The sequence below is a fragment of the Erinaceus europaeus genome, chromosome X (assembly GCF_950295315.1).
Source record: "Erinaceus europaeus chromosome X, mEriEur2.1, whole genome shotgun sequence".
In the NCBI taxonomy this organism is placed as follows: Eukaryota; Metazoa; Chordata; class Mammalia; order Eulipotyphla; family Erinaceidae; genus Erinaceus; species Erinaceus europaeus.
The window spans coordinates 82171423-82194086 of record NC_080185.1 but is presented as its reverse complement, the minus strand read 5'-3'; the positions used below and the strand labels follow the sequence as shown (position 1 = coordinate 82194086).

The 22664-nt window shown below is 38.9% G+C and overlaps 1 protein-coding gene and 1 long non-coding RNA gene across 3 annotated transcripts in view; both read left to right on the top strand.

Moving 5' to 3' along the window:
- The window catches only part of LOC132535856 (uncharacterized), a 442232-nt gene that overhangs the window by 241248 nt on the left and 178320 nt on the right, over positions 1-22664 (top strand). The gene's annotated exons all lie outside the window — the stretch shown is intronic.
- The window catches only part of MSN (moesin), a 161431-nt gene that overhangs the window by 85981 nt on the left and 52786 nt on the right, over positions 1-22664 (top strand). Inside the window, exons 3-4 of one of the 2 annotated variants that reach the window (XM_060183300.1) lie at positions 15783-15997; positions 17103-17198. In XM_060183300.1, the coding sequence (XP_060039283.1) occupies positions 15935-15997; positions 17103-17198 (159 nt within the window). In that variant the 5' untranslated portion in view covers positions 15783-15934. The remainder of the gene's footprint in view (positions 1-15782; positions 15998-17102; positions 17199-22664) is intronic. The other variant, XM_007537006.3, reaches the window with a different exon arrangement.

The window sequence follows — 22664 nt, the reverse complement described above, 5'->3', positions numbered from 1 at the left end:
TATTTTAGTTCTAATATTCTCAGTCCTTTTTATCAGCTGTGTCCTTAGACTTCCTTTTGCCTGTACTTGATTTGAGTGGAGAAAAGTCTGGTTTCTAAACTTATAACCCTTCATTGGGTACCAATTTTTTCTATATGTTGGCATGTTCTAGGAGGTACGTAGAGGCATGAGGTAAATATATTTTAATATCTTTAAAATTAATTTATTTTATAGATGTTATCAATTTCATTATTAAATAATAAATAGTAAATGAGTAGAATGTAAAATTGCACACATGATTTAAACCAAAATTTTAGGTTTCAAAGACATTTTTAAATTCAGACATTTATTTATATCCCATTCACCTTCTTTGTCCCTGAGTATTCATTAGTTTTTGCTATTTAAGGATTTGTTCCATAGAAATATTAAAAAATACTAGTTCAGGCTTTATGACGTAGATGTTTGGGGCCAAAGACAGCCAATAATTATTTTTCTTGGGAATAGAGCCATTTTTTCAGACAGTAGGAATTCTAGTCAATGAAATCAGAGTGATTCTGCAACTAGCACTAGACTTTTACCAGAAAATGATATTTCTCTTTTCCTCTAGAATGGAGGTCTCAAATGGGAGCAGAGTAAAATTTGGTTTCAATTGCAGGTTCTGTGAGGTCAAGTGTTAGCTGATCATGCTCAGTGATCTATGGACCTTAATTGGAGATTTCCCCCTTTTTTAAAATTTCTTTATTGGGGAATTAATGTTTTACATTCCACAGTAAATACAATAGTTTGTACATGCATAACATTCCCCAGTTTTCCATATAACAATACAACCCCCACTAGGTCCTCTGTCATCCTTCTTGTATCTGTATTCTCCCCACCCACCCACCCCAAAGTCTTTTACTTTGGTGCAATACACCAATTCCAGTACAGGTTCTACTTGTGTTTTTTCTTCTGATCTTGTTTTGTAACTTCTGTCAGAGAGTGAGATCATCCCATATTCATCCTTCTGTTTCTGACTTATTTCACTTAACATGAATTTTTCAAGGTCCATCCAAGATCGGCTGAAAATGGTGAAGTTGCCATTTTTTATAGCTGAGTAGTATCCCATTGTGTATATATACCACAACTTGCTCAGCCACTCATCTGTTGTTGGACACCTGGGTTGCTTCCAGGTTTTGGCTATTACAAATTGTTCTGCTAAGAACATATGTATACACAGATCTTTTTGGATGGGTATGTTGGGTTCCTCAGGATATATCCCCAGGAGAAGAATTGTAGGATCATAGGGTAAGTCCATTTCTAGCCTTCTGAGAGTTCTCCAGACTGCTCTTCACAGAGGTTGGACCAATTTACATTCCCACAGCAGTGCAGGAGGGTTCCTTTGACCCCACAACCTCTACAGGTTTTGCTGCTGTTACCTTTTCTGATGTATGCCATTCTCACAGGAGTTAAGTGGTATCTCATTGTTGTCTTTATTTGCATTTCTCTGACAATCAAAGACTTGGAGCATTTTTACATGTGTTTCTCAGCATTTTGGATCTCTTCTGTGATGAATATTCTGTCCATGTCCTCTTCCCATTTTTGGATGGGGTTATTTGTTTTCTTGTTATTGAGTTTGGCAAGCTCTTTATTTATTTTGGTTATTAGCCTCTTGTCTGATGTATGGCATGTGAAGATCTTCTGCCTTTCTGTGAGAGGTCTTTTGGTTTGGCTATTGGTTTCTTTTGCTGTGCAGAAGCTTTTTAATTTTATGTAGTCCCATAGGTTTATACCTGCCCTAGTCTTTTCTGTAATTGGATTCATTTCGTTGAAGACATCTTTAAAATTAAAATTTTAAAATGTGGGGGGGGTCAGGCGGTGGCACAGTGGGTTAAGCACATGTGGTGCAAAGTGCAAGGCCCATGGCTCCCCACCAGCAGGGGAGTCGCTTCACAGTCGGTGAAGCAGGTCTGCAGGTGACTATCTTTCTCTTCCCCTCTCTGTCTTCCCCTCCTCTCTCCATTCCTCTCTGTCCTATCCAACACCAAACAACATCAACAATGGCAATAATAATAACCACAACGAGGCTACAACAACAAGGGCGACAAAAGGGGGAAAAATGGCCTCCAGGAGCGGTGGATTCATGGTGCAGGCACCTAGCCCAGCAATAACCCTGGAGGAAAAAAAGTTATCTGAAAAAGAGTTCTGCCAGTATATTCCTCTAAGTATCTGATTCTTCTAAGTATCTGGTCTAACATTCAGGTCCTTGATCCACTTGGAATTTGCTTTTGTATTTGGTGAAATATAGTGGTTCATTTTCATGCTTCTGCATGTTTCAACCCATTTTTCCAACACCATTTGTCGAAGAGAATCTTCTTTTCTGAAATAATAGCCCGGGCACCTTTGTCAAAGATTAGATGTCCATAACTATGGGGACTTACTTCTGCGCTCTCAATCTATTCCACTTGTCATTGTGTCTATTCAAGTTCCAGTACAAGGCAGTTTTGATTACAGTGGCCCTATAATACAATTTGATATCTGGGAATGTGATGCCTCCAGTTCTGTTCTTTCTTCTCAAGATTCTTTTGGCAATTCTAGGTCTATTCTGGTTCTAGATAAACATTTGTAGCATTTCTTCTATTCTAAAATTGTGGTTGGGATCTTGATGGGGATAGCATTAAATTTGTATATGGCTCTGGGCAGTATATTAATTTTGATGATGTTAATTCTTCCAACCCATGAACATGGAATATCTTTCCACTTCTTTGTGTCTTCTTCAATTTCCTTGAGTAGTGACTCATAATAATTATCAATATAGAAGTCTTTCTCTTCTTTGGTTAGGTTTACTCCTAGATATTTTATTGTTTTTGCTGCTGTAGTAAAAGGAATTGATTTCTGGATTTCATCTTATTCTAAGTTAGTGTTTGCATAGAGGAATGCCACTGACTTTTGAATGTTAATTTTGTAGCCTGACACCTTACTGTATTGCCTGATTATTTCTAAAAGCTTCTTGCTGGATTCCTTAGGTTTTTCTGTGCATATTATCGTATCATCTGCAAATAGGGAGAGTTTGACTTCTGCTCTTCCAATCTGTATCCCTTTAATTCCTCGCTCCTGCCTGATTGCTATGGCAAGAACTTCCAACACTATGTTGAATAGTAATGGTGATGGTGGGCAGCCCTGTCTAGTACCTGATCTGAGCAGAAATGCTTCCAGTTTTTCACCATGCGTGTGATGTTGTCTGTAGGTTTGCTATATATAGACCCCATTATCTTGAGGAGTTTTCCATCTATTATCATTTTTGTAGTGTTTTGATCATGAAAAGATGTTGTATTTTGTCAAAGGATTTTTCTGCATCTGTTGATATGACCATGTGGTTTTTGGTCTTTTGTTGATGTGGTGGATCATGTTGATTGATTTATGTATATTAAACTAACCTTGCATGCCTGTGATAAACCCCACTTGGTCATGATGAACAATCTTTTGAATATACTGCTGTATCCGGTTGGCTAGAATTTTTTTCAGTATTTTAGCATCTATATCCATCAAAGATATTGGTCTGTAGTTTTCTTTTCTGGTTGTGTCCTTATCTACTTTTGGTATCAGAGTGATGTTGGCTTCATAGACGCTGGAAGGGAGTATTCCAGTGTCCTTAATCTTCTGCAAGACTTTTAAGAGTAGAGGTATTAGTTCTTCTTGGAAGATTTTGTAGATTTCATTTATAAAACCATCTGATCCGGGGCCAGGTGGTGGCCCACCTGGCTGAGCGCACAGGTTACAGTGCATAAGGACCTGGGTTCGAGCACCCAGTTCCCACCTGCAGGGGGGAAGCTTTATAAGTGGTGAAGTAGTGTTGCCGGTATCTCTGTGTCTCTCACCCTTTCTATTCTTCCCTTCCCTCTTGATTTCTGAATGTCTCTATCCAATAAAGAAATTATTTAAAAAGAAAAAAAGGAAAAATCACCTGATCCAGGACTTTTATTCCTGGGAAGGTTTTTGATAACTGTTTCAATTTCATTAGCTGTGGTTGACCTGTTCATATTATCTAGTTCTTCTTTACTTAATTTTGGAAATTTTTACATATCTAGGAAATTGTACATTTCTTTCAGGTTCTCTAGCTTGGTGGCATATAGTTGTTCATAGAAGCCTTGCATGATATGTTGAATTTCTGTGGTCTGTTGTGATATCTCCTCTTTCATCTACTATCTGATCTTTTTGGGTCTTCTCCCTTTTTTTGTTTTGTGAGTCTGGCTAAAGGTGTGTCAATATTGTTCGTTCTTTCAAAGAACCAACATTTACGTTCATTCATCTTTTGTATGGTTTTCTTATTTTCAATGTTATTTATTTCTGCCCTAACTTTAGTTATTTCTGTCCTTCTGGTTGTTTTAGGGTTCCTTTGTTCTTCTTTTTCTGCTGTATCTTTAAGATGTGCAACTGGGTTGTTTATTTGTGCTTTTTCTTGTTTCTTAATGTGTGCGTGTATGGCTATGAATTTCCCTCTCAGTACTGCTTTAGCTGTGTCCCAAATATTTTAATAGCTTGTGTCTTAATTTTCATTGAACTCTAAAAACACTTTTATTTCTTCCTTTATTTCCTATTTGACCCAGTAGTTGTTAAGGAGTGTACTGTGGAGCTTCCAAGTTTTGGGATTATTACTAATCTTTTGTTGCTTGCTAAGTGTTCGTTTAATTCCACCGTGGTCTGAGAAGATTCTTGGGATGATTTCAATGCTCTTGAATTTGCTGATGCTGTCTTTGTGGCCTAACATATGGTCTATCCTTGAGAATGACCCATGTGTACTTGAGTAGAATGTGTATTCCAGTTTCTTGGGGTGAATGACTCTGAAAATGTCCAATAGTTCTAGTTTATCTATCTCCTCATTGAGCTTCCTCATTTCTTTATTGATTTTCTGCCTGGATGATCCGTCAAGTTGAGAGAGTGGGGTGTTGGAGTCCCCTTCTATGATTGTGTTGCTGTTAATATATTGCTGTAGCTCTTTCAGTAGATGTTTAATGTATTTAGATGGCTTCTCATTGGGTGCATAGATGTTAATAATTGTTAAGTCCTCTTGATTGACTGACCCTCTGATCATTAAGTTATATCCATCTCTATCTTTAATTTTATTTATTTTAAAGTCTATCATGTCAGATATGAGAATAGCTGTTCCTGCTCTTTTTTGTGGGCCATTAGCTTGTATGATAGTTTTCCATCCTTTCTCTTTGAGTCTGTGTTTGTCTTGTTTAGTTAGGTGGGTTTCCAGTAGACAGCATATTATTGGGTTGTGTTTTCTGATCCATTTTCCTACTCTGTGTCTTTTAATAGGTGAATTCAGGCCATTGACATTTATTGCTATCAAAGACTGAAGTTATTTTAACACCATTCTTGTAGATTTTTAGACTGTTCTGATATATGGCCTATTTATGGTGGTTTGATTGTTTATAGGAGACCTTTCAGAACTTTTTTTCTGGGTAGGCCTGGTGATAATTGATTCTTTCAACTGGTGCTTGTCTGAAAAGGTTTTTATGCCTCCCTCTTGTCTGAATTACAGTCTAGCAGGATAGTCGTCTTGGTTGAAAGCCTTTCTCATTGAGTACTTGATAGATATTTTGCCATTCTCTTCTTGCCTGCAGTGTTTGTGTGAATAAGTCTGCTGCTAATTTTGTGAGTTTTCCTCTGTAGGTGACTCTTTGTTTTTCTCTTGTAGGCTTCAGGATCCTTTTTTCATCCTTATTCCTTTTCATTCTAAATATGATGTCTTGGTGTCTTTAAGTATGGGTTAATTCTTCTTGGGACCCTTTGGGCTTCTTGAACCTTTATGTCTTTGAGGTTGTCTAGACTAGAGAAGTTCTCAGCTATTATGGGCTAAAGAATGCTTTCTTCCTCTCCCTCTCTTTCTTCTTCAGGTAAGCCAATAATGCATATATTATTTCTTTTGAAGTCATCCATATGTCTCTGTTGTTGTTTTAGTATCTCTTAACCTCTTTTTGAGATCTCTTATTTTAGTTGTTTCTGATTTGTCCTTGATCTTGCTAATTCTGTTTTCAGCCTCATTTGTTCTATTCTATCCCCTCTACTGTTTTCTGGAGTTCATCTATTTTGTTACCCTGTTATGATAATGTTTTAGCTTGTTCAGTTAATTGTGTTCTTAGCTCAGGTATTTTATCTTTCAGTTCTCTAATAACCTTGGGATAATTAGTGTTTTCTTCCAGAGTATCATTTGTTTTTTCTGCATTTCTAATGACAATTCTGTCAAAGTCTTTACTCACTCTAGTGATTATTTCCTTAAGTAGTGTTTGGATGTTGACCTCATTATTTTGTGCTTCAACCTTTGAGGGCTTTTTTAAATTTTTTATTTGAGAAAGGAGACATTAACAAAACCATAGAATACGAGGGGTACAATTCCTCACAATTCCCATAACCCGATCTCCATATCCCATCCCGTCCCCTGATAGCCTACCCACTCTCTATCTCTCTGGGAGTATGGATCCAGGGTCATTGTGGGTTGCAGAGGGTGGAAGTATTGCCTGGATTGACTTGTGTTTAAGTGAGGTAATGAAAGAGTTCACAGTTGTGGAAACTGACAGTTGTTTCAATATTATTTCAATCCCTGAGTTGGAGCACAGTGGCTTAAAAACCTCTTTTGTTCTTTTCCTTCCCTGTAAGGTATGGGAGCCTGAGGGCTTTTAATCTATAAGTAGGCTTCTTAGCTTATTCCTTCACTCCTGACCAAGAGATAAATCAGGGTGGGGCAGAGATAATACAGTGGTTATGTAAGAGACTCTCACAGCCCCACCACTGAGTTTCGTGGTAAGTTCTCTGTCCCCAAGTTCTCTGTCCCTTAGTGTCAGCACAGGGCCTTTCCTCTGCTGCTGCAGCTTCTGATGTCAGTAGCAATGGAGACTCAGTTTCATTTGGTGAGTCTTCGGGAAGTCCTCTCCTCCCTTCAGCAGTCCTTTTGTTGGTGAAACAGACTGGAGGTGGTGTCTCAACTGGTAAACTGCTAGACTGTTACCAGCCACTTAATCTCTCCCTAGGCTCCTCTCTGTCCACGAGCCACAAGTATTTGCACTCACTGGTGATTTGGTGGGTTCCTGAAGTTGTTCCATTCCTGTCTTGTTGTGGTCCCAGATGACCTCCTTTGGTATTCCTAGTTGATCTGGGAGAGGAGAGGAGAGAAACACAGCTGCTGCTGCTCCTAGTCCCTCCTCCGGAAGTCTCCAATTGGAGATTTTCTCATAGCCAGTGTCCAGATGTTACCTATTTTATTCTTTGTTTTTTTTCTTTTTACCCACATTTTTTTTACTTTAACCATGCTTTCTTTTTTTTCTATTTTTTATAATTTATTTTTTTATATAAAATGGAAACACTAACAAGACCATAGGATAAGAGTGGTATAATTCCCATCACCATATCCTATCCCCTCCCATGATAGCTTTCCTATTATTTATCCCTCTGGGAGCATGGACCCAGGGTCATTATGGGGTGCAGAAGGTGGAAGGTCTGTCTTCTGTAATTGCTTCCCCGCTGAACATGGGAGTTGGCAGGTCATTCCATACTCCCAGCCTGCCTCACTCTTTCCCTAGGAAGCGGAGCTCCAGGACACATTGGTGGGGTCATCTGTCCAAAGAAGTCTGGTTGGCATCATGGTAGCATCTGGAACATGGTAGCTAAAAAAGAGTTAACTTATGAAGCCATACAAATTATTGATTAATCATGAACCTAAAGGCTGAAATATTACAGATGAAATTTTGGGGTCTCCATTTTGGAAATAGCTAGTAGGTCTATTTTAGGTATATTCCAAAGGGACTATGACTTTATTAGTTTTTGCCTGAGCCTTACATCCAATATGCAGGTGGACCCAAGTTATTGTCTGGGGAGTTGATGTCATGGGTTGGAAAAGGGTAGAAAGCTGGATCAGGGAAAGAAAAAAATAAAGGTCAACCCTTATCTGTGATCTTGGGCGAACTACTGCAGTTTCCAATGGCAGGAATAAGGACACAGAACTCTCGTAATGGGAAAAGTGTGGAATTATACCCCTTTTATATCTTAATTTAGTAAATCAATATTAAGCCTATCTTTCTTTCCCCCTCTCTGTCTTCCCTTCCTCTCTCCATTTCTCTCTGTCCTATCCAACAATGATGACAACAATAATAACTACAGCAATAAAACAAGGGCAACAAAAGGGAATAAGTAAATAAATAAATGTTAAAAAATAAATATAGTCACCTGCAGACCTGCTTCACAGCTTGTGAAATGACTCCCCTGTAGGTGGGAAGCCAGAGGCTCGAACCAGGATCCTTACTCCGGTCCTTGTGCTTTGCGCCAACTGCGTTTAACCTGCTGTGCTACCACCTGACTCGAGGACCTTTCCTTTCTCATGGCACTACTTAATTCTATTTTGGGTGGTTAATTTCCTAACAAAGCCTCAAAACCTAGATATACACCAGGTCCCATGAGATAGGGCATATGTACACATGTATCCATAAATTAGGTCAAATATACCTTAAAGCAAGAATGCACAATAGTTTGCAGTGAGTCAGACCATGTTTTTTAAAATTTTTTTATTTAACTATATGTTTCATATATACATATTTTTATTTTTATTATTGGCTTAATATTGGTTTTTCTAAATTAGGATATAATAGGGGTTTAATTCCACACTTTTCCCATCACCAGAGTTCTGTGTCTCTATTCCTGCCATTGGAAACTGCAGTAGTTCACCCAAGATCACAGATAATCTTTATTTCTTTAACTATTTATATCTATATCTATACATTATATTTGCCCACTTTTCTATGATCCTACTTCTTCTTGCTCTCTAAGTCACACCTGTTATTACTTCCTAATGTCCTTACTTTTTTTTCTCTTCTTTCGCTGAGTCCTGATGGAATTGGTTTTCAGAGGTTTCTGGTCATCTTCCCTTACCATTTCTGCCCTCTGGGAGTATGGACTAAAGTTCTTTATGGATTGCAGAAGATGGGAGTTCTGGCTCCTGCAATTGCTTCTTTCCTGGACATGGACATTGACAGGCTGATCCTTGCCCCACCCTGTTTCTATCTAGTGTGGCTGAGCTCTAGAGAGGTGAAATGCCGGGGCACATGGATGAAGTCTTTATGCCCAGGGAGTTCAGGATGGAATCATAGTAGCATCTGAAACATGGCGGCCAGTCTACTACACCATAGCCTATATCTATAGTCTGTAACTTTGTTGGGGTGTGTGCCCTTTAAAATGAAACTAGATAGTCCCATGTATTAGAAAAGGACTCACCAGATCATTGGAGCTAGAAGGTTTACATCTCAGGCTTGGTATCTCTGGATACAATCCAAAGTGAAAAGACCATGGCATTATAATGTAGCATGTTAGCACTGATTGCATTTGTTTAGTTGAGGACAACAGAAGCAGTATAATAAGGTAAGGCAAAGTCCCAGATGTTCCAAGACTGGGAAAAATACAGATTTTTTGTTTCTTTCTTTTTTCCATTTTAATTAGTGCTTTAATAATGATTGATAATATTGTGGTATAAGAGCGGTCTGATTCCATATGATTTCCACCACCAGGGTTCCATATTCCCTCCCCTCCATTGGAAGTTTCCATATTTAGCCCTCTCGGAATATGGACCAAAGATATTTATGGGGAGCAGACGGTGGAAGGTCCGGCTTCTGTAATTGCTTCTCCACTGGACATGAGGGTTGGCAGGTCGATCCACACCCCCAGCCTGTTTCTATTTTTCCCTAGTGGAGTAAGGCTCTAGGGAGGTGGGGTTCCAGGACATATTGGTGAGGTCGTCTGCTCAGGGAAGTCCTATAACAGACCCCTTTCTCCACTATCACTGTTCATGTCCACCAGGAAAAACATCATAAACACTCATTTGGACTTCTACAGGACATTGCCCTGAATGTACAGCAATAGTGGTAGAAACTGTCCTACTGTCCAAAGGGAGGCTGGGTCAACATACTCTCCACTCTAGGAAGACTGGTCGTGAAATGAGTGTGTAGCCTACAATGTTCCTTTCTATGACCATGGGATGAGAGCTCAGACTTACAGGTTTGCAGAGGTTACACAGGCAAAATATGAATAAACATGGGTCAGATATATAAGGTTTTCCCATATTTTGGAGCTTCTCTCTGCCCTGATCCAGCTTTCTCGTCCTATCCTTAACTCTGACACCATCTTCCCAGACAATACTTTCAGCCCACCTGCATGTTAGCTGTCTGACAGAGGCAAAACTAAGTGAAGTCAGGACCCCTCGGAATATACCTAAAATATACCTAAAATCCTAGCTTCTTCCAACATGAAAACCTCAAATATCATCTGCTATACTTTTACCTTTAGGTTCCTGATTATTAAACAAATTGTTCTGCTTTATATCTTAATACTTTTCAGCCACCAAGTTGCATATACTACCATGGTGCCAACCTGACTTCCCTGGGCAGAAATAACAGGTTTTAAAGAGAATGGGGAAGGTTCCTTGCATTCTTAGAGTTTAAGAAGGCAATAGGTAAATAATTATTGTTATACACAAATTACTTGTGAGCTTGACTTTTTTTAAATCCTATAGTTAGGAGATACTTGACCTCATCATAATGTCTGTCATTTAATGCTATCTCTTATTAACTGGAACTTAGATACTGAAAGGACCAGGTGATTCTGATCTATCTGGTCTAAGGTTGTAGGTACCTTAGTATTTGAAAAAAGAAAAAGTTATGTATAAAAATGCTTTAACAATTTAGGCCCAGTGTCATAGTTCAACCAGTTAAAAACTTTGAAACTTTAAATGCTTAGACTAAAGGAATATATACTAGAACTGAAATCTAGGTATTTAAGGAACTTGAAACATTCAATCAATTTTCCCCCTGCCACATTGACTAAATAGTGATTTGTTGTTGTGCCAGATCTTGTTGAGTGCGGGTCACGGAGATGAGAGAGAGGAGGTCTGGAGCGAAGCGGGAACACAAATCTTTATTTGCGCTGGCACCTCAGAGTTGGGTGCTAGAGAAGCAGGTTGGGCCACGTGGAGGTAGCAAAAATGGCTGCCTCACGCAGTAACCTTTCCTGCATCCGAACACCAGAGTGAAGCGCTGGCAAGAGAGAGAGGTGCGGAAGAAGAAAGGCTTTTATAGGAGCAGCTTTCGCGAGAATGGGAAGGGGGAGGAGTAACCATAGCACTCCAGGATAGGGTGATAACTCTTGTGAGAATGGGAGGGGGGAGGAGTGACCAAAGCACTCCAGATATCGTGGGGATATAGACAATGTCCTGAGGGCATAACATGGCGGAACAGGCATTCCGAGAATGTGCCAACTCTTGTGAGAACTAGCAGTAGCCTGAGGGGACAACATGGCAGATGTGACTGCATCGGCACAATTTCCCAGCAGTGATTTATAAGATTATAAGCTAATAGGAGTATATTTTAACATTATTCCCCCCCTCAACCCCCTATGGTGGACCTGAAATCCCACCCTACCCCTAGTCCTTTACTTTGGTATAATACTCAAAACTCAGTCCAAGTTCTACTTTGTGTTTCCCTTTCTGTTCTTATTTCTCAACTTTTCATACCATGTTTTCTTCTCTCCCACACACCCTAATTTCCTTACTTTGGGACTTTAGTAGAGCCTAAGAGATTTTTCTCCCCTTTGTAAGACCTAAATATAAGGAAATGAATAATTTATTTAAGTGTGATTTCTCTTTACTTATTATGAAAGAACCAGTTCTCAAGAGATATTAAATTTTTCTAATGTTCCTGAAATATTTCTACAAAAATTCTCTGAAGGGAGAAAGGTGGGTCCAGTTATGACCACAGAATGTGAGCTCAGACCTACAGGGATACAAAGGTTACACAGGCTCCTGTGCTGAATATCAGCCCATGATCAAATCAATGGGATTTGCAGTTATCAATATTTATATACTTTTCCCATATTTGGGAGCTACTCTCTTCCCTGATCCAGTTTTCTAGTCCTGATTCCAACTCTGTCACTATCTTCCCCAGACAATACCTTGGGTTCATCTGCATATTAGCTGTCAGACTCAGGCAAAAACTAGTAAAGTCATGGGCTTCTTGGTATATACCTAAAATAGACCTAATAGCTTTTTCCAAAGTGGAGACCCCAAAATTCATCTACAATATTCTTGTCTTTAGGTTCATGATTAGTTTTCATAATTAGTTTCATGAACCAGTTTTCTCTGCTCTTTATCTTAACTCTTTGTCAGACACTAGGTTCCAGATGCTACCATGATGCCAACCTGACTTCCCTGACAGATGACCCCACCAATGTGTCCTGTAGTCCTGCATCCCCAGATCCCTGCCCTACTAGGGAGAGAGACAGGCTGGGAGTATGGACCCACCTGCTGATGCCCATGTTCAGTGGGGAATCAATTACAGAAGCCCGACATTCCACCATAATGGAATGTACCCCATGTCCTGAGTCCATGCTCCCAGAGGGATAAAGAATAGGAAATCTATCAAGGGAAGGGATGAGATAGGGAGTTCTGGTCATGGGAATTGTGTGAACTGTATCCGTTATCCTATATTTTAATTTTTTTATAAATAAAAAATACTCTGTATTTTGACTTCCATGAACTTCCTCTCATCACAACTTAACCATACTTCTGATGAAACCCACAATGTGGTAAAAAAAAAAAAAAAAAAGCTATGCTAAGAAGCTGACTCATGAGATCTCTAGGACTGGCTGTATGGCTTTCCCCATTCCTTTTATTTCTGTGATTTCTGAGTCTTTACAACTGAGTCATTGGTTTAGGCAAAGCCAGGTGTTGCTGCACCAGTTCTGTTAATAATCTGTACCCCTTCCATGATCTATCACCGTGGCTCCGATAATCCATCTTCAGCATCTTCACTGGTTTCTGTTCTCTCTTGGGTGAAAATTATATCTTGGACCTTACTCCTTCTCATCAGTTGCATCTGGGTACAAAATTCTTCTAAAATCATGTGAAAAAAAGCATAATAGTTGTTCGTCAAGCCCTGTTTTGGGTACAAGGTGAGATGGGAGGTGTATTTGTTTTTATTTATTAGTGATTTAGCAATGATCGACAAGATTGTGGGATAGGAGGGGTACAATTCCATACAATTCCCACAACCAGAGTTCCATACTATCTCCTCCATTGAAAGCTTCCCTATGCTTGGGCCAAATAACTTTATGGGGTACAGAAGGTGGGAGGTCTGGCATCTTTAATTGCTTCTCTGCTGGCATGGATGTTGGCAAGTTGATCCACACTCCCAGCCTGTTTCTATCTTTTCCTAGTGGGGTAAAGGCTCTGGATAAGTGGGGTTCTAGGACACATTGGTGAGGTCATCTGCCTAGGGAAGTCAAATTGGCGTCATGGTAGCATCTGCAGCTTGGTGGCTGAAATGTATTAAGATATAAAGCAGAACAATTTGTTTAATAATTTATTTTGTTAAGCTCAGCAGAGGCAATATCAAATGGTATGCATCAAGAGAATCATGAAGGAAAAAGAGCAAAGTCCCAGAGGTTTCAGAACTGGGAAAAACACAAGTTTTATAGAGAATGAGGAAGGTTCCTTGCTGTCTTAGAGTTTAAGAAGATAATCTATAATATTATTATAACCAAGTTATTGGGAATTTGATGTACTTTGAAAACCCCATGGTTAGGATTTACTGTTCCATAAAATACCTTACCATGATTTCTGTCATTTAATGCTATTTATAAATAACTATATTTTATAATCTGACAGTGTATTTTATACACTGAGCTTTTGGTCTCAGCTTATAGGTGATTTAGTATTTCAAAAAAGTTATTATTAGAAATGCATTAACAATTTAAGCCCACTGTTAAAATTAGATCAATTTTCTAAGTTAAAACCTTAAGTGCTTAAGTTATAGGACTATATACTCAGAACGGAAGTCTATGCATTAAAAAGATTGAGACATTCAATCTATCTTCCCCTCTCATATTGACTAAATAGTGATTTATATAACTATAGGTTAATATAACTATAGATTAATATAACTATATTAACTATATAATATATAATATAATATATATTATATTATATATTATATATAATATATAATATAACTATATTAACTATATATAACTATAAATCTATAGTTAATATAACTATAGATTTATATAACTATAGGTTAATAAGAGTGTATATTATCATTATTACCAGCACCAAAGGTCTGTGTGCTGGTAATAATGCCCCATGCCCCTGTAGTGGAGCTGAGAATCTACCCTCCCCCCTCCTTCCAGAATTTTCTACTTTGGTGCACTACTCCAGAGTCAGTCAAATTTTGCTTTGCATTTCGCTTTCTGTTCTTTCAACTTCTATTTATGAGTGGGATAATCCCATACTAGTTTTTTCTCTTTCTGGCTTATCTCACTTAACGTAAGTCCTTCAAGTTCCATTCAAGATTCATTATTCTTCATATCTGAGTAATATTCCATTATCTATCTATCTATCTATCTATATATATATATATATATATATATATACCACAACTTGCTCAGCCACTCATCTAATGTTGGGCACTTGGGTTATTTCCAGATATTTAAACATCTATAACATCTCTGTATCATTTGCAAAACACATTCGTATTATATTTCAACATGTATGTTGAATATTCTCCATCTATATTTTACTGGTAGTTTCTGCTGCCCATGACTTAGAGTTAGGGACTAACTTGCCATTGAATACTGGAATTCTTTAGGTCTTACCTCACACTCTGAATTTTTCTTATCTATGCATATTCCTAAGTCAACAAGATTTAGGTGAGAAATGAGATTGTCTTTTTGACTATTTATAAATAACTTAATTTGTAAAATGACAGAACGTGAAAGAAGAGCGAGGTCCTTTAAGCCATACCATTTATGGTAGATGAGGCACTTAGCCGTAAATGAAGTGTTTTTGAAAATGAGATGTTTTTCCGAAACTACATTGTAATGGTTAGTATTTAGTGTCTAAAAGAACTTTTTTTACTGATAAAAGTCACATGCACCTTGAATGTGACTGTGGATACACTGTAGAAACTTTGTGGATACATTGGAAAGATATATGTGTTTTAAGGGGGAGATAATAGTTTCTTCAAAGGGGACATCAACTACACTGGGCCCTTGACTACTGGAATTTTTTTAAAGATTTGTTTCTTTCATGGGAGAGAAACAAGAGAAATATCTGAGCAATTCTCAGCTTGGTATATCACAGTGGCAGCAATTGAATATGGTGTCTCTGGAGTCTGAAAGTAAGTTCTGTGCTCTAGATGAGCTATATATCCAGTTACAACTCCCTGTTTCTATCTCTAGACAAATTTCTTAGACTTTTTACTAACCTTACTCTTCCCCACACCCCAATCTACACTAAGAAAGAAAAAAAAAAGTTAAAGAAGAGTGCTTGGTAATGTCATTTAGAGGTGATTCAGCTTCATTACTTCCTTTCCCAGTAGAGAGCCCACTGTGATTGAGTTGCCAGTCAGAATCATTACTATGCTATTGTTAGAAAACAGAAAAACAGAGTTTTCCTTACTAGTCCACTGATCAACTGGGAGACCCAGAACACCGCAGGTCACCTCAGTTTCTCCAGTAAACTGAGGTACTCACCTTATTTCTGCCTTCATTCCCAATTTAAACCTGTGTGTTTAGTAAGGAGAAACAAGATTTGGCTCTAATATCAGATTTTAGGCTCAGGGAAGAAAAAAAAACTAGCCACAGGTCCTTTGGAATATAACTAAAATATGCCTGCTAGCTATCTACAAAACGGAGATTCCCCCCTCAACTCTTCATCTGCACTATTCCAGCCTTTAGGTTCATGATTAGTCAACAATTTGTTTGGCTTTGTATGTTAACTCTCTTTTCAGCCACCAGGTTCCAGATGCTAGCATGATGCCAACCAGACTTCCCTGGACAGACAGCTCCACCAGTGTGTCCTGGAGCTGTGATTCCCCAGAACCCCGCCCCACTAGGGAAAGAGAGAGGCAGGCTGGGGGTATGGATTGACCTGCCAACACCCATGTTCAATGGGGAAGCAATTACAGAAGCCAGACCTTCAACCTTCTGCATCCCACAATTGTTGGTATGCTTCTAAATTATGCTTCTAAGACCCCTTCTGTTTCATTGGTTTAATCCCCCCTGCTTAACACTGTATTCTATTTACATAACCACTGTTAACTAAGCACTACCCTGCCTCCAGGGCATTGGTTTAATCCTCACTGTTTTGCATGCTTTTTCCTTCTTCCCAACCCCTATCCTACGTACATCCTCTTCGGACCTGACTCTTCCGCCTCAGGATATATAAGGACAAGATTGTGATTAGAGATAGCTTAGATTGTGCTGCGTTCCACATGAATAAAGACTGAACTGTGAACCACTCAGCCATGAGTCCCTGGCCGTCTCTCTCCTGCCCGCGAAGCTAGCCTGACACCACAATGACCCTGGGTCCATACTCCCAGAGGGTTAAAGAATAGGAAAGCTATCAAGGGAGAGGATGGGATATGGAGTTCTGGTGGTGGGAATTGTGTGGAGTTGTACCCTTCTTATCCTATGGTTTTGTCAGTGTTTCCTTTTTATAAATAAAATAAAATAATAGAATTGAAAAAGAAGCATTTTAGCCCTCAGAACAGCATAGCTTTGGTGTGTATAGGACCTCTAACATTCTTTCTTGGGCTACTGTACATGGGACAGTCTGAAAGATGTGGCTGTCTTTCCCAGTTGGTAAAGATAAAGGAGCAACACAGTAGTTCCAGTAACTTCTGACTTCAGTGTTTAGCTCCTGGGAGCAGGAAGCAAAGTGACATAATAAAAAAAGAGGTGACAGAAAGCACTAGGTTTGGAGTCAAATAGACTTGACTCTGCTACTCATTAGCTGAAACAACACTTCTCTGAGCTTCACTTGCACTGTCTGAAAAATAGGTCTGGTGGTAATTATATGTGAGGACTATTGTGAAAATTAAAGGACATAAAGTTGTTATTTTATGGTAGTACTCCTAAGTAATAGATCCATTCCATACCTCAGCAGAAATAACTTTTGTAAAAAGATACTAAAATCCTTTCTTAGTCATATCAGAATATGGATACCATAAGTATTTTAAGGTCAGAGATCATGTTGGTTCTGTTATGTTCTCTGTGCCTGAAGAAGAGTAGGCATTCAATCAGTAGTTGTTTTGTGCTTTCTCTTCCAGGTGGTGAAAACTATTGGATTGAGGGAAGTTTGGTTCTTCGGTCTTCAGTACCAGGACACTAAAGGTTTCTCCACATGGCTAAAACTAAATAAGAAGGTAATTTGTCATATTTTCAAACTTTAAATTTATTCATCTACCGGATTTTGTTCATAGAAGTAGAATGATCTAGCTGACAAACCCGGAACACCTAGGGTTGTCTGATTTTTTGTTGACCACCAGAAGAATAAGACAAAGGGTTCAACCAGTCCATGCAAATGTCTTGATCTCTCTCCACTTTAACTTATTTAAAAATATATTTTATTTACTTACTTATTTATTTATTTTGGATAGAGATAGAAATTGAGAGAGCAGAGGAAGGTAAAGTGAGAAAGGTAAAATTGAGAGGAAGGAGGGGACAGAGGGAGGGAGACAGATCTGTAGTACTGCTTCATCACTTGTGAAACTTTCCCCTTGCAGGTAGGGACCAGAGTCTTTATTTGGGGTTTTTGTGTATTGTTACATGTGCACTAAACCAATTGAGCCACCACTGATCCCTCCTTTTTTTTTGAATATATAGATGGTTTTAAAGACCCCTCTAGTTGTAAAAATTGTCAAATCTAAAATTCTTTTTTTTTTTATTTTTATTTTTATTTTATTTTATTTTTTTAAATTTTTTATTTAAGAAAGGATTAGTGAACAAAAGCATAAGGTAGGAGGGGTACAACTCCACACAATTCCCAACACCCAATCCCCATAACCCACCCCCTCCCCTGATAGCTTTCCCATTCTCTATCCCTCTGGGAGCATGGACCCAGGGTCGTTGAGGGATGCAGAAGGTAGAAGGTCTGGCTTCTGTAATTGCTTCCCCGCTGAACATGGGCGTTGACTGGTCGGTCCATACCCCCAGTCTGCCTCTCTCTTTCCCTAGTAGGGTGTGACTCTGGGGAAGCTGAGCTCCAGGACACATTGGTGGGGTCTTCAATCCAGGGAAGCCTAGCCAGCATCCTGGTGGCTCAAATCTAAAATTCTAATGCATGAATTAACTAGCTTATTAATTGACTACATCTTTCTATTTAAGTTAATAACTATTATTTATATGTATCTATCTATTTTATTTGTTTATAATATTTGTCTATTCTTATTTATTTATATATTTTATTAGTGACTTACAGATATATAAGATAATAGGGTTATAATTCCATACCATTCTCAATACCAGAGTTTGGTGTGGCCATCCCCCTTTACTGGAAACTGCCATAATGCTCCTATCATCATAGATATGGTTTGTTTGTTTGTTTGTTTGTTTGTTCCTAATGTTTATTTTGTTTATTCATTTTTCTTTTTTAAAATTTTTATTTATAAAATGGAAATATTAACAAGGCTATAGGATAAGAGAAGTACAAGTCCACACAATTCCCACAACCAAAACTCCTTATACCATCCCCTCCCTTGATAGTTTTCCTATTTATCCCTCTGGGAGTATGGACCCAGAATCATTATGGGGTATAGAAGGTGGAAGGTCTGGCTTCTATAATTGCTTCCCTGCTGAACATGGGCATTGGCAGATGGATCCATACTCTCAGCCTGTCTCTCTCTTTCCCTAGTGGGGCAGGGATCTGGGGATGCAGGACTATAGGACACATTGGTGGGGTCGTCTGTCAGGAAGTCAGGTTGACATCATGGTAGTATCTGGAACTTAGTGGCTAAAAAAGAGTTAAGATATAGAGCAGAGAAAACTGGGGACTAATCATGAACCTAAAGTCAAGAATATTATAGATGGATTTTGGGGTGTCTGCTTTGGAAAAAGCTATTAGATATATTTTAGGTATATTCCAAGGGGCCCATGACTTTACTAGTTTTGCCTGAGTCTGACAGCTAATATGCAGGTAGACCTAAGGTATTGTCTGGGGAAGATAGTGCCAGAGTTAGAAAAAGGACTAGAAAGCTGGGTTAGGGAAGAGAGTAGCTCCCAAATATGGGAAAAGTTAACTGCAAACCCCATTGATTTGATCGTGGGCCGATATTCAGCACAGGAGCCTGTGTAACCTTTGCATCCCTGTAGGTCTGAGCTCACATTCTGTGGTCACGGCTAGGAACATTCCAGGCTGCATTAATTTCAGGACCCATCTTCCTAGGGTAGTAGGTAGAATATGTTGGCCAACCTCCCTTCAGAGAATGGAACAGTCCGTACCATTAAGGGCACATTAAAGGCAAGGTCCTATATGGGTCCACAAGGCATCCATTATGTTGTTGGAGATGACCAGTGATAGTGGTCAGAGGGATCTGTTAGAGATCTAGGCTCATCATGCCTGTATGGGAATCCCAGGACTCTCTGATCTAAGGCTCCAGGTGATGGAGTGGCTTGGTAGTGACTAAAAAATCATCATTAAAGTGTTCCAGTCTCTTGCCTTTATTCAGCTTTTGTAGTGTTTACTTTGTCTGACAAGGTTAGACTTGGAGTGATTGAGGGAAGTGTAATAGGAAGTAGGTGAGGAGTGTATCTAGGTCTAAGTATAGACTATTTCATTAGGTACTCTATGGTGTCTTTTTAGGTCTTTCTACTAGCTTGCTGCATTTATTAACTCACTACAAACTATTGTGCACTTTTGCTTTATATATTTTACCCTAACTTATGGACACATATGTACTAACTTATGTACTAATATGCTCTAAGTTTTGAGGTTTTGTTAAGAAGTGCACCACCCAAAATGGAATTAAGGAGTTCTATGAGCTAGGAAAGGTCTCACCAGAGTGATAAAGCTGAAGGGTTGACATTCCACACCCAACGTCTCTGGACACAGTCCGAAGTGAAACACGTTGAGGTGGTACTGCTTTGCGTTGATTAGGCTGGTTTCAGCAGACTCAGTATCAGTTGGTATGAATTGAGAGAACCATATGGGAAAGTTGAGCCCCACCCTAGAGGTTCCAGAACCTGTGTCTCAGGATTATTTATTATTGATAGTTAGTTGTAAGACTTTGAGTTAATAGGAGTGTATATTAACACCATTCCCACCACTAAAGGTCTGTCCCCCCCCCCCCCCCGTAAAGCTGAACATCTACCCTCAACATCCACCCAGAGATTTTTACTTTGGTGCCATATTCCAAACTCGGTTGAATTCTGCTTTGAGTTTCCCTTTCTGTTCTTATTTCTGAACTTCTTTTTATGAGTGGGATCATCCCATACTCATTTTTGTCTTTCTGATTTATCTCACTTAACATAATTCCTTCTAGCTTCATCCAAGATGGGTCAGAGAAGGTGGGTTCATTGTGCTTAATAGCTGTATAATCTTCCATTGTGTATATTTACCACAGCTTTCTCAGCTATTCTTCTGTTTCTGGGCACCTGGGTTGCTTCCAGGTTTTAACTATTACAAATTCTGCTGCTATGAACATAGGTGTACAAATATCGTTTTGGGTGTTATGGAGTCCTTGGGGTATATCCCTAAGAGAGGAATTATTGAATCATATGGGAGGTCCAGCTCTAGCCTTGCGAGGGTTCTCCAGACTGCTCTCCACAGAAGTTAGACCAATTTCCATTCCCACCAGAAGGGTTCCTTTGTCCCCACAACCTCTCCATCATTTGTTGCTATTGTCCGTTTTGATGTATGCCATTCTCACAGGGATGAGGTGGTATCTCGTTGTCTTTATTTGCATTTTCTGACAATAAGCGACCTGGAGCAATTTTTCATGTGTTAGCCTTTTGTATCTCTTCTGTAGTGAATATTCTGTTCATATCTTCTATCCTTGTTTGAATGGGGTGGTTTGCTTTTTTTGTTGCTAAGATTGCTGAGTTCTTTGTATATTTTGGTTATTAGTCTGATTTATGGCATGTGAATATCTTCACCCATTCTGTGAGGGGTCTCTTTGTTTGGGTGATGTTTTTTATTTTGCTTTGTTTTTTGTCCATTTTTTATTCACTTCTGAGGCCCTGCTTTAATGTCCTTTCTAAGCCACATGCACACTTCTTACTGATTGCATGTCTCTCGGATAAGAGAAATAACACTTGACTTCCTTTGATGTTTTCCATATTCTCTATATTCATCTCTACATGTCTTTAATAATAGATTTGCAGTGAGAAAAAAAAAGAATTCTGATCACAAGTGTTTCAGGTCTTCGTGGAATTGGGGTTAAGAGCCCTCTGATTATCTTCCCCTAACATTTCACCACTCTGGGAGTATGGGCCAAAATTCTCTATGGTGTATAGAAGGAAGGAATTCTGGCTTTTGTAATTACTTCTTCACTGGATGAGGGCATTGGCCGGTCTGGTCAATCAGTACCACCAGCCTGTCTTTATCTTTCCCTAGTAAGGTAGGGCTCTGGAGAGGGGAGGTTCTATGGCACATTGGTGAGGTTATCTGCTTAGGGACATCAGGATGTAATCATACTAGCACCTGAAACTTGTTGGCTGAAAAGTAGTAAGATATAAAGCAGGACAAAATGTTTTATAAACAGGAACCAAAGATTAGGAAGAGAGTAAATGAGAATAGGGAGTTAGGATTTCTATTTTAGGTATGTTCCTATGAACCTAGGGCTTTAGTAATCTTTGCTGGAACCAAATAGCTAGCATGGAGGTGGACTAGAGTATTGTCTGGGAGGACTGTGTCAGAGTAGAGAATAGAACTTGAAAGCTGGGTTAAGATAGCCACTCCCAAATTTGAAAAACATATAGAAATACAATTAACTGTTTACCACATCAATCTGATTAATTTATGTGTATTGATTTTGTATCCTGATACTAAATTTATTAATTATTTCAAGTAATTTTTGCTGTAGTTTTGGGGGCTCTCTAGGTATATTATGTCATCAGCAAATAGTGATGATTTCATTTCTTCTTTTCCATTTCTGTATGTACTCAAGGACTATGTTGAACAATAGTGGAGGTAGTAAGCATCCTTGTCTGGTTCCCGGCTTTAGGGGGAACACTGTCAGTGTCTCCCCATTGAGAATGAAGTTATCTGTGGGTTTCCCAAAAATGGTCTTTATTATGTTGAGAAATTGTTCTTATATTCCAGGTTTCTGGAAGGTCTTTATCATAAGTGCCTGTTGTATCTTGTCAAATGCCTTTTCTGCATTAATTGATATGACCATGTGATTTTTATCTCTGTTTTTGTTTATATGGTGAATTATATTGGATGACTTGCAAATGTTGAACCATCTCTGTTTCCCAGAGGTGAATCCCACATGATCTTGGTGAATTATTCTCTTTTTAAAGTTTTTAATTATATTTACTGGAAAGAGACAGCCAGAAATTGAGAGGGAAGGGGGTGATAGAAAGGGATAGATACAGAGAGATACCTGCAGCCCTGCTTCACCACTTGTAAAGCTTTCACCCTGCAGGTGGGGGACATAGGGCTTAAACCTGGATCTTTGTGCACTATATCAAGTGCGCTTAACCAGGTGTGCCATCACCTAGTCCTGTAAATTAATTCTCTCTCCCCCCCCCCCTCTTTTTTTTTTTTTTTAACAAGAGCACTGCTCAGCTCTGGTTAATGGTAGTGCAGGGAATTGAACTTGGGACTACAGAGCTTCAGGCATGAGAGTACCTTTGCATAACTATTATGCTATTTACCCCCACCCTGAATT